This window comes from Panthera leo, chromosome E2, assembly GCF_018350215.1.
Source record: "Panthera leo isolate Ple1 chromosome E2, P.leo_Ple1_pat1.1, whole genome shotgun sequence".
In the NCBI taxonomy this organism is placed as follows: Eukaryota; Metazoa; Chordata; class Mammalia; order Carnivora; family Felidae; genus Panthera; species Panthera leo.
In genome coordinates, this window is record NC_056693.1 from 3518085 (window position 1) to 3534147 (window position 16063).

Consider the following 16063-nt stretch of genomic DNA (forward strand, 5'->3'; position numbering starts at 1 on the left):
GGTCCTGTCACAGGCAAATGGTCTTGGAGAATTCTTAATATCATAATTCTTGATTTTGGCAGTATGTAGATAATTCACTTTAAGGTGGAGTTATATAAATGGTAGCAGTTAAAGATAGCACTAAGTAAGAAATTGACTCAGCATAATTACAGGGAGGTCTCTATTGACAGGGTCCAATGGAGCCAGACAGCAAGGAAGCCAAAGTCAAAATCAATAGGGATCAGCTCCTACCCTTTACCATAACACAACCATAGCACAGAGCAGGGCAGAGAACTTAGGGAATAGATGGTAGAGATGAGAATAACAAGGACAACAATCCTACGAATGTTTTCTAGGGGGTCCTGAGGTTTTTATCTCATCTTAGGGTGAGATGAATCTGAAGACATAATTTGTTGTTAGGACGGAGTTGTCAAGCGAGGTTTCAGAAAGAGCTATGGCGTCCATGGGTCTAAAGCCTCCTCAGGGTCTTTCTGGGTGTGCTCAGGCATAGGATTCAAGCCTTGATTGGCCTTACAAATTCCATGTATACACTGGCATCACTCGAGTGTTCCTTGGGCCCCTGGGAAGTGGGGGTGGTTTTTTGCTGTGTGAAAATGCAATGACCCAACTCTGTGTATGTCACCTCCTGTGGGTCTTCTGCTGGAGGATCCTGCATAATGGTAAATGGGAAGGACGGTGTGCACACATTTGTGGGCAGTAGGAGGAAGTGAGACTGCACTGAAGAGGGTGAGCTGAGGAGGACCTACCTCCCTACTCACCATTATGTCCACCTCAGGCTCTCTGTTCATTATAGCAGCATCTGTAGGGAATAGAAGTCATCAAAAACACATGGAAGGGCATTTTTGGGTCTTCATTTAATAGATACAGATACCCATGCACAGAGGTGCAGTATTTTTTTTAAATATAATTTATTGTCAAACTGGCTTACAAAAAATACCCAGTGTTCATCCCAACAAGTGCCCTCCTCAATGCCCATCACCCATTTTCTCCTCTCCTCCACTCCCCCATCCACCCTCAGTTTGTTCTCTGTATTTAAGAGTCTCTTGTGGTTTGCCTCCCTCTCTCTCTGTTTGTAACTATTTTTTCCCCTTCCCTTCCCCCATGGACTTCTGTTAAGTTTCTCAAGATCCACATGAGTGAAAACATATGATATCTGTCCTTCTCTGACTGACTTATTTCACTCAGCATACACAATGGAATACCACCTGGCAATGAGAAAGAATGAAATCATGCCATTTTCAGCAACATGGATGGAACCAGAGAGGTGCAGTATTGCCTGGAATTACTACCAAAAAGTAGAGTCAGAAATTCTACCTCTCTAGGGGCGCCTGGGTGGCTCAGTCAGTTGAGCATCCAACTTCAGCTCAGGTCATGGTCTCACATTTCGTGACTTTGAGCCCAGCATCGGGCTCTGTGCTGACAGCTCAGAGCCTGGAGCCTGCTTCAGATTCTATGTCTCCCTCTGTCTCTGCCCCTCCCCCACTCATGCTCTCTCTCTCTCTCTCTCTCTGTCTCTCAAAGATCAATAAACGTTAAAAAAAAAAAGAAATTCTACCTCTCGAAAGGTTCACAGACCCATCCCATTAATATCTCCCTATTTCCATTCCATTGATAAGGATGGAGGGCACTGGTGTTCTCTCTAGAAAACCTGACCTCTGTGGCTCCTGCCTTGAACCAGGCATCAGCCTGCAAACAGAGAACTCACACCTGAGCACTCTCATCCTAGCTCCCTGCTCTGCTTAGATGGAAACTGGCCTCTTCTTCCCAAGACTCACTCTTTGTGGCATGGCTCCAGCGATGAGTGAGGAAAAAAAGAAGGATGGTGAGGAAGATGATGGCCACTAAAGGGCCCAGCCAGAGCATGCAAGTGTCTGGGGTTACCTGCAGGAAGATGTGAATCTAAGAAGGAGAAAATCACAGTAGCTCTCCTTTATTGATTGCCTCCCATCTATTGATTGTTGGATAAATACATACAGTATCTCTACCTCAACCCTGAATTGAACAACGTTCTTTAACAAAAGAAAGACTAAATTCTTTAACAAAAGAAAAAGTTGAAACCAAAGTAAAAGTAAGTAGAGTTATTTTATGTTGTACAGGCAGGAAATGATAACAAAATGGGTGAGCAAGGGCTGCACAGTGCGATGTGTTTGCTTTGCGTGGTCTCATGAGTCATATATTAGGTTACTGCTCATCTGATCCTCTCTACCAGCTATTACTGAACATATTTTGTTGTACATTCATCCAACAAAACCAGTCCTTTTGGGAATTAAGAGGAAAGTTGACTCTTAATTAAGCAGTCTTAATTAAGTAGTGGTTGTTCCTGTCTCTAAGATTTGAACTGACTCAAAAGGGTATTGGTATTCACCTCCAAGGGATCTATCATATGTTCACAGATGACTGGAAGTAGGGGTGAGGTAGAGGTTTGAGGTGAGCGGAATGGAGTGGGGGCAATTTACATCATGTATACAGCACTTTCTCTGTTGCAGAAGCATGTGAAATGCTTTCACGTTTTTGTCCTGACCTCATCCACACAGAGAACCTAAAACGGGGAGATTTAACCTCATTTTATCGTGGATAAAATAGAAGATAAATGAGCTTATCATACAGAAGTAGAAAAATGACTATTTGAAGCCAAGTGCCTTTGTCTTTCTGGTATACTATACTGTCACACTAAGCATCCTCATTTGCACACACTTCCCCCCACATGATTCCTCTCTCCTGACAAGTATAGGCTTAGTTGCAGTGAAAATTAATTGCACAAAGGAATGAATGAATCCAAGAGCAAGCAACTAGGAAAAACCAGATCCAACAGAACCTCCTCCAAATGGTTCTACCTCAAGAACATGTCTTGTATTTATCTACTTCATTCATTTGGTGTCTAACTTGGCACCACACTTCACCAGGAGGGTGGCAATTGCATTTTCTGTGGTCTCTCGGCTCCCAGTTATATGCCTTACAACCCATTTTCATATAAGTCACTATTAATCATATATGGATTCCCAGTAGATGCTTAGACGATTTGCAATGGGACTGAACATGTAGCACACATTCCTTGTTCTTACTCAGCTCCTTTATACAATCTGGTTCCTCTCTGTCTCCTTCCATTGATCTTGTCACTCTCTCCACCTCCCCTGCAGCATTTAGACTCTTCCTTGAGCATAAGATTATTCTCACCTTAGTGTCTTCTTGGGTGATAGCTCTGGGATATCTTTCCAACAATCTTCAAAGAATTAAACGCTTCTTGTCATTAAGGTCATGACCTAATACTGCCCAAAAGTGAGTCTCTGCCACTCACTCTAAACCATCCACAAAGCACTATCTATCACTTTATTTAAATTTTCATGTATAGTTTCCTTATAATTGATCATTCATCCATTCATGCTCTCATTTTCTTCCCTTCCACTTAAGCTGCAATACCAGCTTCCCAAGATGCATTCCCAAGGTATCCTGTTTACTATTGGTAGTAGGCAGAAGAATGCATCCCTCAAAAGTTCCATGTGCTAATTCCCATAACTTGCAATTATGTCATGTTACATGACAAGGAGGAATATGGTTGCAGATGTAATTAAGGTTGCTAATCCACTGGCTTTAAAATTGAGAGGTTATCCCACATTATCTGGATGGCCCCAATGTAATCACAAGAGTCCTTAATAGAGAAGATGTGATGAAGGAAGGGGGGGGGTCTAAGTGGTTCAATGTCAGTTAGACTTGACCAATCATTGTTGGCTTTGAAGATGGAAAGGGACCATGAGCAGAGGAACACAGGCTCTAAAAGCTGGAAAGGCAAGGAAGTGGACTGTCCCCCAGAGCCTCCAGAAGGCACGCAGCCTGCTGCCATCTTGGTTTCAGCCTCATGAGACCCATTTCAGAACTATGAACTATAGAACTATGAGATCATTTTATCAACTGTGTTGTTTTGGGGCACCTGGGTGGCTCAATTGGTTAAGCATCCAACTCTTGATTTGGGCTCAGGTCATGATCTCATGGTTTGTGAGTTCAAGCCCCACATTGGTCTCTCTGCTATCAGTGCAGAGCCCACTTTGGTCCCTCTGTGTCCCTCTCTCTGCCCCTCCCCTGTTCATGCTCACTCACTCTCTCTCTCTCCCTCTCTCTCTCTCTTTCTAAAAAAAAAACAAAACTGTGTTGTTTTAATGTACTGAGCTTGTGGAAATTTGTTATAGCACCAATAGGAAATGACTACCTATGGCATATCCAGCACATGGACATACATGTGCACTGGAACAGTGCATGAACAAATAAATGAAGGAATCACATGTATGGGTGGGAGACTGGGTTCTGAGTTCTCCCTCACTCTACTAAGCATATCCGTGTTGCATCCTGACAGACAGGAGCTCATTTCTTGGCAAATGGAACTTCTCTAAGCACTACCTACCCCCACCAGCTGTTCTCTTCCTTTCTCTCCTCCAAGATCCCATGATTCTTGTGGGGGGCCGGGCCCCGGTGCCAGGCTGAGACCGGGTCGAGCAACGGTTCCCTGTTGACTCAGCCAACCCGGTGGTTCCCCCTCCCATTCCCCCACTTTCAATGGCATACGAAAGCCTCATCAAGGCTGAGAAAGTTAATTCCTGAAGCCTGTGGTCTGCAGGTGTTGGCAGTAATGCTACCTCCCTTTTTCTACCCCGAGTCAGATAGAAACAAACATGGGAATTGTGTTTTGCTAGCAATCTTATCAACAAGGTCTTGTTGTGACCCGTCTAGAAAATTCACAAGAAACACAGAACTAAATGTTTTGGTTGACAGCGATTATGTGAAACCTGATTATTCTTAGAATGACCTGATCCATAAGAGTCTTATATTATAAAAGATTGTGTACAGCAACAATAAAGCCATCACTTGGGCCATCAGCCCAGGGGACACTCCTGTTCCCAAACTTTCTCTTCTCTCTTTTTTTCTTACATTCCCCTACCCTCAGGACCCTGATCTCGGTGTTTGTTGTGCCGGTCGCAACAGATTCTCATCTCTACTTAGGAATGGGGAAAGAGCAGGTATGGCGTTATTCCTGGCAAGCGGATCAGGTTTATTTTCACTCTCTTCTTTTGGAGGAGGTCTCTGCTGCAGAAAATTAGAGTTTAAGAGTCCTCACTGGCCTCATGCTGACCCCAACCCCTTCTGCCATTGTAGAGTCTGGGGATCAGAAAAGCATGGTAATGAGCCCAAGATCACAGAGCTGGAAGGTGGCTGAGCCAACACTCAAACCCAAGGCTTCTCTTTGTCTACAAACAAGGATAAAAGAGATCCTTCACTTACCAGTTTTGGAGTTTGGTTCTCTGTATGGAAGGCAACTACTTGACAGGTTTCCTAGAAGACAAGTCAGGAGAGAGGTGGGGATGTGGAGTTGCCCATATTCTACCCACTGAAGCTCATTGTCATCTAACGCTGAGTTCCTGGGAGCTCCTGGGACCCCTCCCCATAATCCCTGGGGACTGAATCCCTGAGACTTCAAGATGCAGAGAGAAAACAGGAGAGGTTGGGGATGAAAGGGGCCTCTCTACTTAAGAGGAGGTTTCTTGATCTTTCCCCAAAGTCACCTGTACCACCTTGGAGATCTCTCTGTGGGTGGGAGGTCAGGAGGGGCTCCTGGGAAATGAGTAGTGGTGAGGGGCCAATGTAAGCTATGATATCCCCAAACTGAGCCCCTTTTCTCCCCCTCCTGGGCCCGCCTTGACCCCTTTCCATCTTCCTCTGTACACAGACCCCCCAGTGTGGGTCTCTGTGCAAGATGCACAGGAGGAGGCTGGAGGTGAGTCCTCAGTCTCTCCTTTCCTGTTTCTTTATCTATGTTTCTCTCTCTCCAGAACTCCTAAGCATCCTCCCATTATCAGTAGAACACCCTTCACATATAGCCTTCAGATATATCCTGAATCACTGGGCACAGAGCAGGTTGTGTGCTTCCTCACCTGTGACAGAAAGGTACAGTGGGTCACTTGGGCCTGACCATTCACAGGGAGAGGAGTTGAAAGAGCCATGGCATATGTAGGTCCCGCCCAGGGCTGGTTTTGCGGGACCCAGAAGGAAGTGGGCCCAGGATGCACCATCGCGCCTCTGCCCCTCAGCCCCTCAGCCAGCTGGTGCCCACGGAGCTGCCCGTCCCTGGGTAGATGGTACACGTCAAAGTTGCTCTCTGAGCAGCAGGACAGGGTCATGTTCTCTCCTGAACACAGCACGGCACCCAGCTGGGCCCAGAGAGAAAGTTTCTTATGTAGACGTGGAGGAAACGGAGGCAGTTCAGTTAGAGAGGCTTTTCCTTGCTCACAGGGTACTTCACACCTGGACTGAGAATTCTCTTTCCTGTTCCCAGAGCCTAATGTCCACTTTGTCCCCTCGTGTCCACCTCTCTATTTCCTGTTCTTGCCTTCCTCCATCTTTTCCCTTTTTGTGTTGGCTTACTCTCTCTGCCTCTGTGGGATCTGTCGGTTTGATCTGTCTTTTTCTTTCATGAGTCTCTTATTTCATCTTGTCTCTTTCTGCATTATCTATCTATCTATATATCTTTTTTTCCTATGATTTATCCTTTATTTTTTTTAATATATGAAATTTATTGTCAAATTGGTTCCCATACAACACCCAGTGCTCATCCCAAAAGGTGCCCTCCTCAATACCCATCACCCACCCTCCCCTCCCTCCCACCCCCCATCAACCCTCAGTTTGTTCTCAGTTTTTAACAGTCTCTTATGCTTTGGCTCTCTCCCACTCTAACCTCTTTTTTTTTTTCCTTCCCCTCCCCCATGGGTTTCTGTTAAGTTTCTCAGGATCCACATAAGAGTGAAACCATATCTATCTATCTATCTATCTATCTATCTATCTATCATCTATCTACCATCTGTTTATTATCTATTATCTATCTATCTATCTATCTATCTATCTATCTTTCTATCATCTATCTATCTATCTATCTATCTATCATCTATCTACCTGTCTGTCTCTATTACCACCGTCTTGGTGACTTTCTCCGCTTCTATATCCCTAGTTCTCTTTTGGGATCTCTGTTATCTACCCCACATTATCGTCTTTCTCTATCTTTGTGCTCCCGCTCAGGTCTCTGTCTTTTAGGGCTTTTATCTGTCCCCTCCATCTTTATGTCTACTTCTCTATCCCTTTTTCTTTCTTCTGTTTTATGTGTCACTGAGCCAGTGTCTGTCTATCAATCTGTCAGTCTCTCTCTGTCTCCCCTCCATTGTGTGTCTGTGTGTGTGTGCATGTGTACACATTGCATTTCTGTGTCTCTTTACATGAAAGACTTTATATGGCCATTGATGTACATTGACTCTGCTTTCTCTCTGATTGCATCTTTCTGTGGGCTTTGACCTCAGTAATCCTGTAGCATCTCGAGCAACCTTGAACATTGGCCCAAGAAACAGCTTTGGGAACCCATAAAACATACCACATATAGGAGCTAGTGACTGTCTCCTCCACCTGGGACCATAGTATCCAGGGTCACATTGTGGTTCAACTACATGGGATGAAGTCATGTAGGAGGGAATACCACACCTGTGGGTGCCACGTGAGGAGAGGACCTAGGGCCCATGGGGAATCAGCCTGAGAAAGGCCAACCTGGCCTCAAAACTTGGTCATATACGTGCTATGTCTTTAGGTTCTCCTGGTAGAGAAGAGGGTGTGGAGATTAACTGGAAACCACGTTCTAAACTGTCCCAGGTTTCTGAACAAAGTCAGAGTGGAAGGGCACCTGTCTCTGATGTGAATGTACCCATCTGTGTCCCTTCCTTCACTCTTTGTGTCCACTACTGACTCCCTATTTCTGCCCCTTATCTGTCCTTTATGTTATAACTAATGGTTTGTACTGTCACCCTTCTGTCATTGTCTCTCTTGGTGTAGCTCTTGCCAAGGCTATCTCTCTGCATAAAAACCTGTGTGCGTGTCCCTCATCACCACCCGGGGATTCCAAGTCTTAGAACACCCTGTCTGTATCCCAAAGAGGATGGGAGCAGGACATTCTCACCTGTGATCATGATGTCCAGGAGGTCGCTGGGGTAGACCACTCATAGAAGGAGTGATTCAGAAAACCGAAGCACCTGTAGGTCCCTGCATGGGCAGCTGTCACAGGACCCATGATGAAGTTAGCATGGGAACCCTCACGATGGGGCTGCCCGGGAAGGTGCCAAGGGGCCTTGGATAGCTCCTCACTGTGAAGAACGAAGCTTTCAAACTAGATCTCTGAGCGACAATGCAAGGTCATGTTCCCTTCTGATTTCACCAGGGGACCTGGCTGAGCTGAGAGGGAAGGTTTTCTGTAGACTCCTAAGAACATGGACATTGTAAGTTTACAAAGAGCGACGCTGCCTCACCCCATTCCCTGGGACCCTAAATGAGTGAGGGTGCCCCTGTGTCTGTCTTTCGCCTCCTTCTTTGTGTCTCTGTGTCTTTTTCTGTCTGCATGTCCCCCTCTGTCTCTGCCCCTCCTTTGCTCTGCTTCTCCATCAGAAGAAACAGCACCAGATTCCATTACCACCGTTCTCATCCTTGACACATTAACTGTTGCACCTGTTTCCCACAGACCCCTTTTCTGCTTTGTATGGTGGGGGTGGGAGAATGACACTGCAGGGTGCATTTCCAGGCTCTTTTATCAGACCAGTTCCTGCTCTGTTTGACGAGTTGGAATCCCTGGTAGGAGACAGGAATTAAGCAGTAAAGCAGGTACCACAGTAACTCCCAGTGCCTACCAAGCCTGTGCCTAGTGGGGATGGGCACATCTTCTGCCATGTCTGTGACTTCTCCAAGGCCCCAGCTTCCACAGGGCACCCCTGAGCCTGGCTTTGGGAACACTCCCCCCATTATGTCACTGCAGTCTAGTGGTGGCATCAACATCCTGCCCTTACCTATCACTGGGAGTAGCTTCACTTTCCCTGTTTGGCTTCCTAATTTGTTCCTCACCTAGGTATCTTTATTGGTTACCTGTTGTTGCTGTAATAAATTGTTACAAACATAATGGCTCAAAAGAGCACCAATCTGTTGTCTTATAGTTCTGGATGTCAGAAGTCCAACATGGGTCTTATGGGCTGGGATCAAGGACAGCGTGGACAGGACTGTTTCCTTCTGAAGGCTCAAGGGGAGAATCTGCTCCTGTGTCTTTTCCAGCTCCTAGGAGCTGCCTGTATTCCTTGTCTTATGACCCCTTCCTCCAACGTCAGAGCTAGCAATGGCTGGTGGAGTCTTTTTCATGCTGCATGACTCTGAAGCTCATTCTTCTGCTTCCTTCTACCCTTATAATTACAGTAAATCCTCCTGGATAATCCAGGATAATCTCTCCATCTCCAGGTCATCTGCTTAATGACCTTCATTCCATATTCAACCTTAATTGGCCTTGGACTATTCATAGATTTGGAGTATTATGGTGTAGACATCATTGGGGGCCATTATTCTGCCCACATACATTAAATGCCCTTGGAGCAGCTCCTATTGTTATAATTGGACCTGACTGACACTCCCACCAGGAAACTCTGAGATTAGGAAGATCAGGTCAGGAAATAGTTCCTCTAGAGAAGCACTCTCTGACCTGTGACCACAATCAATAGGGGGTCACTGGGTGGTGACCACACAGAGGAGGAGCCAAGGTAGGATCCACAACATCTGTAAGTTCCTGCATGTGCTGGGGTTACAGGGCCAGCGAGGAAGCTGTCCTGTAAAATTATGCTGTGGAGTTCAGGAATGAGGGCACCAGTGACCTTGTACAGTCTGAACATGCCAAACCTGCAATGAGAGTGGCACTGAAGAGTCACACATTGTCCTTGAGGAACCACTGGGCTTGGCCAGGCAGACAGGGAGGAGCACAGCACAGGAGGACCACCTGGGGGAGAAGGAAGCACAGCATTGGTCTCCTCTCCCTAAGCTCAGAGGCTCCCCCTCCTTCCATGTCTCTAAGTCTCCTTTCCAATCCAAGGGTGCCCATGCCACACAAAGACTCCCCACACCACAGAGACACGGCATCTCTTACAAGTAACCTGTTGACCGAGAATTCTGAGTGAGCACTGAATAGTGGGCTCTTAGTAGGTGTTGATAGTGTGAAGTTTGTTACGTAAAAGAAGACAAAGTAGACACTGAAGAGGAGAGTAATGACCTATGTGAATGCCACGTCAGCGAACACATGAGGCATGTTACACGACAGAGCCATGTCAGAACATGCTGGAATTCCAGGGGTTCTGGCATGTGGATTTTGTACCTCTGCCATGGAACAATGTCAGCAGCAGCATGGGGCTCCTACTCTCATGGGCGTGCTGAGGAGCTTTAGTGGCTGTCTTGTCCTCAGACATTCTGTTGTTCCTGGCACCTTTTGCATCCCCTGCTCTACAGATGGCTTCTCCCAGACATCTCAGCTCTGAGCAGCAGTGTCTTCCAGATGGCTTTAGAGCATGGCTCAGCCAAGGAGAAGAGAGTCTAGGAAGGGTCTCTGGACCAGAACTAAGACTAAGGTTTCCCTGGGCCCCCACTTTCTATTTCACAAGAGATTCTCCCATCAGGCCTCCTGCAGTCAACCCATCACCCAGCCTCCTGTGCCATCTGCCCTCCTGTTATAGGGATACTCTTATCCTGAGTGCATGGCAACCCAAGTTTTGGAGGGAAAGACTCACCCACTTGTGTCCAGATCCTTTGGATGAAGAACTCTGGAAAGAAAGACTCATGATAGGTGGTCCATCTCGATAGAAGACTTGGCCTCCCTCTCTTTCCCCTGCCTGGCCTGAGCCTTACCATCAAGGTCCACCTTGCCTCCAAGGGAGCAGTCTGCTGTGGGGATGCCCAGCCTTCCAGGCCAATATTTCCACCATAGTGTCCCCTCCCTTCATCCCCTTCCAGGACTCACCAAGACATGCCAGGCTGATGACTATGGGTGGTATGACGCTGCTTCTGCTGAGCGGTGACCCAGCAAAGTTGAGAAGTACACAGGATGCCATGAAATGGGGCCCAGCTCATGTTTATAAGTTGACTGCAATAAGGGAAGGTGATGCATACAGGCTCTTTTTGCTTTGCCTATGGGTGGTGCAGGGCGGGGGGGTGGGATGGGGTGGGGTGGTTCAGCTTAGGGTAAAGCCAGGCTTCCTGGAAATTGTTCAGAGCTGTTGTGTCGCATCATTTACTGTGGTCAGACTTGAAACACAGACACAATCCCTCATACTCAGAATGATGAAATGATAGTTTTTTTTTAATCTAAGCTGCAAAACTTTCATATGTAATGTGAAACATTTGTAGTAGATACTATCATAAAAAGAATTATGGCCCCTGGGTGGCTCAGTCGGTTAAGTGTCCGACTTTGGCTCAGGTCATGATCTCACGGTCGGTGAGTTCGAGCCCCACGTTAGGCTCTGTGCTGACAGCTCAGAGCCTGGAACCTGCTTCAGATTCTGTGTCTCCCTCTGTCTGTCCCTCCCCTGCTTGCACTCTGTCTGTCTCTCTGTCCCAAAAATAAATAAACATTAAAATTAAAAAAAATTAAAAAAAAGAATTACACTGTATAAATCAAAATGATGTTCTAAGCTGATATTTTTAGTATTGAGCTAATACTTGTCAAAAATTATTTAATTTCCCTGTAGAAGGAATATGCAGTTATTTAGAGTCATAGAGTTTCACTTTATTAGCAAAGAATAATGCATGTAAATTCTGGATCTTATGGTTTTATCTGAAATTCATCTTATGACCCAGAAATCCAAACTCAGAGATTCATCTATCTGTATCTCTCTGTAAATTTTATATAAATATATAAATATCCATTAACATGATGCTATAGGAAATTCACTTTCTAATAGCCAATTAAGAATGTCAAAAAACTCACCCTAAAACATTTTATGATCAAAAACCCAAAACAGCAATACTCTCCAACTTAAAACAAGAAGGTTGCAATGACCACATAACCTAATCCATCTACATATTTTCTCTTATCCCATCTCCTCCTTTAACTTCATATCTTGATATTTGTTGGAAATACAGTTTTAAGGCACTCACCTCTCCTTGTAAAATATGTAATTGTGAATATGGTTTTAAGGCACTTATCTCTCTTTGTAAAATATGTAATTGTAATAAATGTAAACATATATATTTTCACACACATACATATATGCACCCAAATACATAATTCTTTCAAATTTTTTAAATTACCGGCTTCGCCCAAAGCATAAGAGACTGTTAAAAACTGAGAACAAACTGAGGGTTGATGGGGGGTGGGAGGGAGGGCAGGGTGGGTGATGGGTATTGAGGAGGGAACCTTTTGGGATGAGCACTGGGTGTTGTATGGAAACCAATTTGACAGTAAATTTCATATATTAAAAAATAAAAAAAATAAAAATAAATAAAAATAAATAAAAATAAATAAACATTAAAACAGCTCTACAAAAAAAAATAAATAAATAAAAAATAAATTACCGGCTTCGCATCTATCTTTTTTGTACTTCAGTTTATATTGCTATGATATACACATAATGATTTTTTTAGCTCTATTTCATTGGATTGCAATATAAGATTTCTTGCATAAATATATCAACATGTATTTATCCATTCTCATTATTATAGACATCTGGCTAACATGGACATCTGGGTAATATGGGTGATATAGGTATCTGAACAATAATATTCTTCCAGTCCATGAACATGGGATATCTTTCCATGTGTTTTCATCTTCATTTTTTTTCATCAAAGTCTCACAGTTTCCAGAGTACAGCTCTTTCACCTTTTGGGTTAAATTTGTTCCCAACTATTTTATTATTTTTATGTCATTGTAAATGAAATTATTTTCTTTTTTTCCTCTCATCAGTACAGCTTTTATTGAATCTTTAAAATATCACAAAAAAAGTCTGAAAAATAATCTGGTATCTTGCTGTTTCTGTAGCTGGACAACTTAGATATTGTTCATCAGCCTGCTGAACTGTTCCTTTTTCAGAAACATAGATATCATCCAAAAATTTTCTGATAATCCTTGTTTCCAACTATTGTGGCTCACTGAATCAAAGCAACTAAATTTGATGACGATATTGTCCTTCCTTTCTTGTAAGACTGTTCTCAGTCTTTCTGTTCTGCTGTGTCGCTAAAACTTCCTAAGTGGACTCTACAGTCTCCCAGAGCTGTTTTGTTCACGGCATTTGCAATGCCCACAGTTATTGATTGGGGTCTACTGTCTTGTTCTGGGACCTCAGAGAACCTGGTTATTCTGGAGCTCAGAGCATCGCTCTTTCCATAGGTGTGGAGGGTCACATGATCACTGCCATAGAAAGGGACCAGCACATCTGGGACCCTGCTGCAAGGAAAGCCCAGGAAGGAATGGGAGCCTCTCTTCAAGGGGCCCTAATTTTTTTCTCTTCTCCACAAGGAAGGTCAATAAAGGAAGGACTACTGTCTGTGGAGCATAAATTATTTCAAAAGCCTGTCATTGGAGATTTCCTTATGTCAGAAACTCTCCACCACCAAAATATCATTTCCACTTTTCATGACAACACTAAGGCTGAGGGAATCTGCCTCTGTTTTCAAGGTCAAGCCTCCAGTAAGTTTCTGCTGGGAATGGAGTGCAGAGACCCTGTCCCCATATGCCAGCATCCCTGAACACAGCTGCCTGCCCTAAAATTACTGAGACTGAGGGAAAGACAGTCCACAAATGAGCTGGGAGTGATGGTCCAGCTGAGCCAGCTGCTCAGGAAAGTGCTTGGATAGGGCAGAGGGGGAGGTAGTGAGGTGGAACAGGCAGACTCTTAAGGACAGACCTATATGAAGCTCAGGCATTTATATGGTTACCACCATAATGGATTGCATAGGAAGCTTTTCCTTCCATTCTTTATAGGGCTGAAGTTAGTCATGCCTGCTTAAATAATAACTGTGGTCTCTTCTTGACATTAAGTATGTGATGGAATAATCCTACATACAGGCTTCTTGATGTTTTCTTTCATTTTATTTAATGTGGTGTTTGAAACTGTTGATTTGTTTGTATGGTTTTATCTACACTAAATGACACCCTTGTCAATATTCTCATGCATATATCAGCATGCATATGCACACGGTTTCCTCTAGGGCATAGAGTTGTGGGACAGAGCTGTGTCTCTTCCTTTGACCAGGTGAATCTGACCTACTCCCCAAATTGAATGGAACAATTTATACTCCTACCAGTAATGTATTGGAATTCTAAGTACACGGTATTTTCTCCAACAATCGATTTTGCAATTGTGTTCTCTTGCCTCTCATGTGAATGTACTAGGAATGGAGATTACAATTCACTGAAACTGTGGCATTACACTGAGGTGGTAAATCCAAGGATCTTACAAATAGAAGGAAGCATATGTACATGCTGGGGTTACCAGTGAGGTGTCCCACAGCTGGATCACACTCACCTGTGAAAGACGACTGTGTCCATGCTGGGCACACAGTGCATTCACATGACATCTTGATGTTGGCCATGAAGGGCGTGTTTACACAGAAGAAATGGGCAAATGCCGTGGGAAGCAGCTTTCTAAAAAATGGTTATTTCGTGAACCAGTGTAACAGCACAGCACCAGGCTGTCACTTCAGACAACCCTGTGCTCAGTCCAACTACAGGTATTTCTGGAAAATACCCCAGGAATCATTGGATGAGGAGCAAAGAGCTTTATGAGTCCGGAGGGAGTTAAGGCATTAGTTTTGGATTTCTCTGTCACAAAGTGGATCTGATTTTCACCCACTTACTCACTTATTAAAACAGATATTTTTTTTTTTTTGGTGCTGAAGGAATGGAAGTAGACAGCACACATTAGGGAATGTGAAAATTGAAAATAAAGGAAAATGTATCCCAATAAAGTGGACCAGAACATGACACTGTAGGAAGGTATGAACCTAAACCAGTGTGAGATGTACCCTCCTGTCACAGGGATGAAAAAAGACAGGGTGGCAGTGAAGGGAATCCATCAATGGCAGGAGGGAAAGTACCACAGTTCATGGACGAAGAGTCCTGGCCAGGCAACAGCCCAGACAGTTTTTCAGCAGACAGTTCTGCTGGCAAAGCTGCAGATTTTCTTCCAGAACCCCCTGGACCATTAGGTTCATTCCCAGAGCTCTGCCACAAAGAGTGGTGGGTTGCCTCCATTTTCTCATTGTGTTTGTCTCCTGGTTGCATCTGGGGTTCTTCTGTGGCTGTGTCGAGGCTGAAATAGCAGAATCCCGAGGACCACCAGGATCAAGCCTGCCACACCCATGCGGATGAGATTCTCCATCGTGTAATCTTTGGGGTTGGAGGCTAGGAATGAGGACCAAGAGGTTACAGAGGTCAGGGGAGACCCAAATCACCCCGGATCCTGGATGTCCACCAAAGTCACCCACCTCCTCTTGATAGGACTTTACCCTCCATGCCAGTCCCAAAACTGAGATTTTCTTCTACTCACCAATGTTGGGGTCTGACTTGTTTTGGGGTGGGCTGATGGTGTCAGCTCCTACTGTGGGGAAAATAGAAGCAGATGCTCAGGAGCCTGAGACCACTGTCCAGCCTGTCTTCTGACTTTGTGTTCTATATCCGTCATTTCCTCATTACATAGTTTTTATACAGTTCCTGAACAACCCCTTCTCTGCAGTAATGGGGTTTCCTCTGGCATACTCATTGGATTTCTTCCATATCCATGTCTTCTTTGAATTCAGACTTTGCTTATGAGTCACTCTGGAGTAGATGCTACCTGTGCCCTAGGAGCTCAGGGTTGGGGAGAAAAATATCCTCCCAACACAGAAATAATTGTGTCCTTATACGTCCCTTGTTCAGTCTGGGATACAAAACCCCATGTGCTCATGTCCCCACAGCTGAGAGTTCCCATTTATTCAACAGCCAAGGATCCAGCATCCATGGATGAGGGGTTGGTATCAGGGGCTCCTGAAGGTTAGGAGCACAGAGGGACCGGATATTCCGGGGCAGGGTCTCCTTCCCTCCATCTCAGCCAGCTCCCATCTTTCTGGGACTGCATTTTAATCTGTACCTGGAACTTTACATCCTCGTGTGCTTCCATTAATTCATTTTTCATATAATTAGAAATGCCCACACTGGCTGATAGATATACACATAGATAGGTGCACACATCTATACAAAACACATTAGTATGTA

At 44.7% G+C, this 16063-nt stretch overlaps 1 protein-coding gene across 1 annotated transcript; it reads right to left on the bottom strand.

Moving 5' to 3' along the window:
* Positions 1–53: 53 nt before the first annotated feature.
* Positions 54–11014, bottom strand: KIR3DL3 (killer cell immunoglobulin like receptor, three Ig domains and long cytoplasmic tail 3). Its single transcript, XM_042918656.1, is given in 12 exon segments — positions 54–649; positions 747–799; positions 1776–1851; positions 1853–1881; positions 5269–5319; positions 5919–6075; positions 6078–6226; positions 7979–8011; positions 8014–8277; positions 9533–9823; positions 10605–10637; positions 10835–11014. Coding segments are annotated over 12 exon segments (1383 nt in total). The 5' UTR covers positions 10926–11014; the 3' UTR covers positions 54–493.
* Between the last annotated feature and the right edge of the window lie 5049 nt (positions 11015–16063).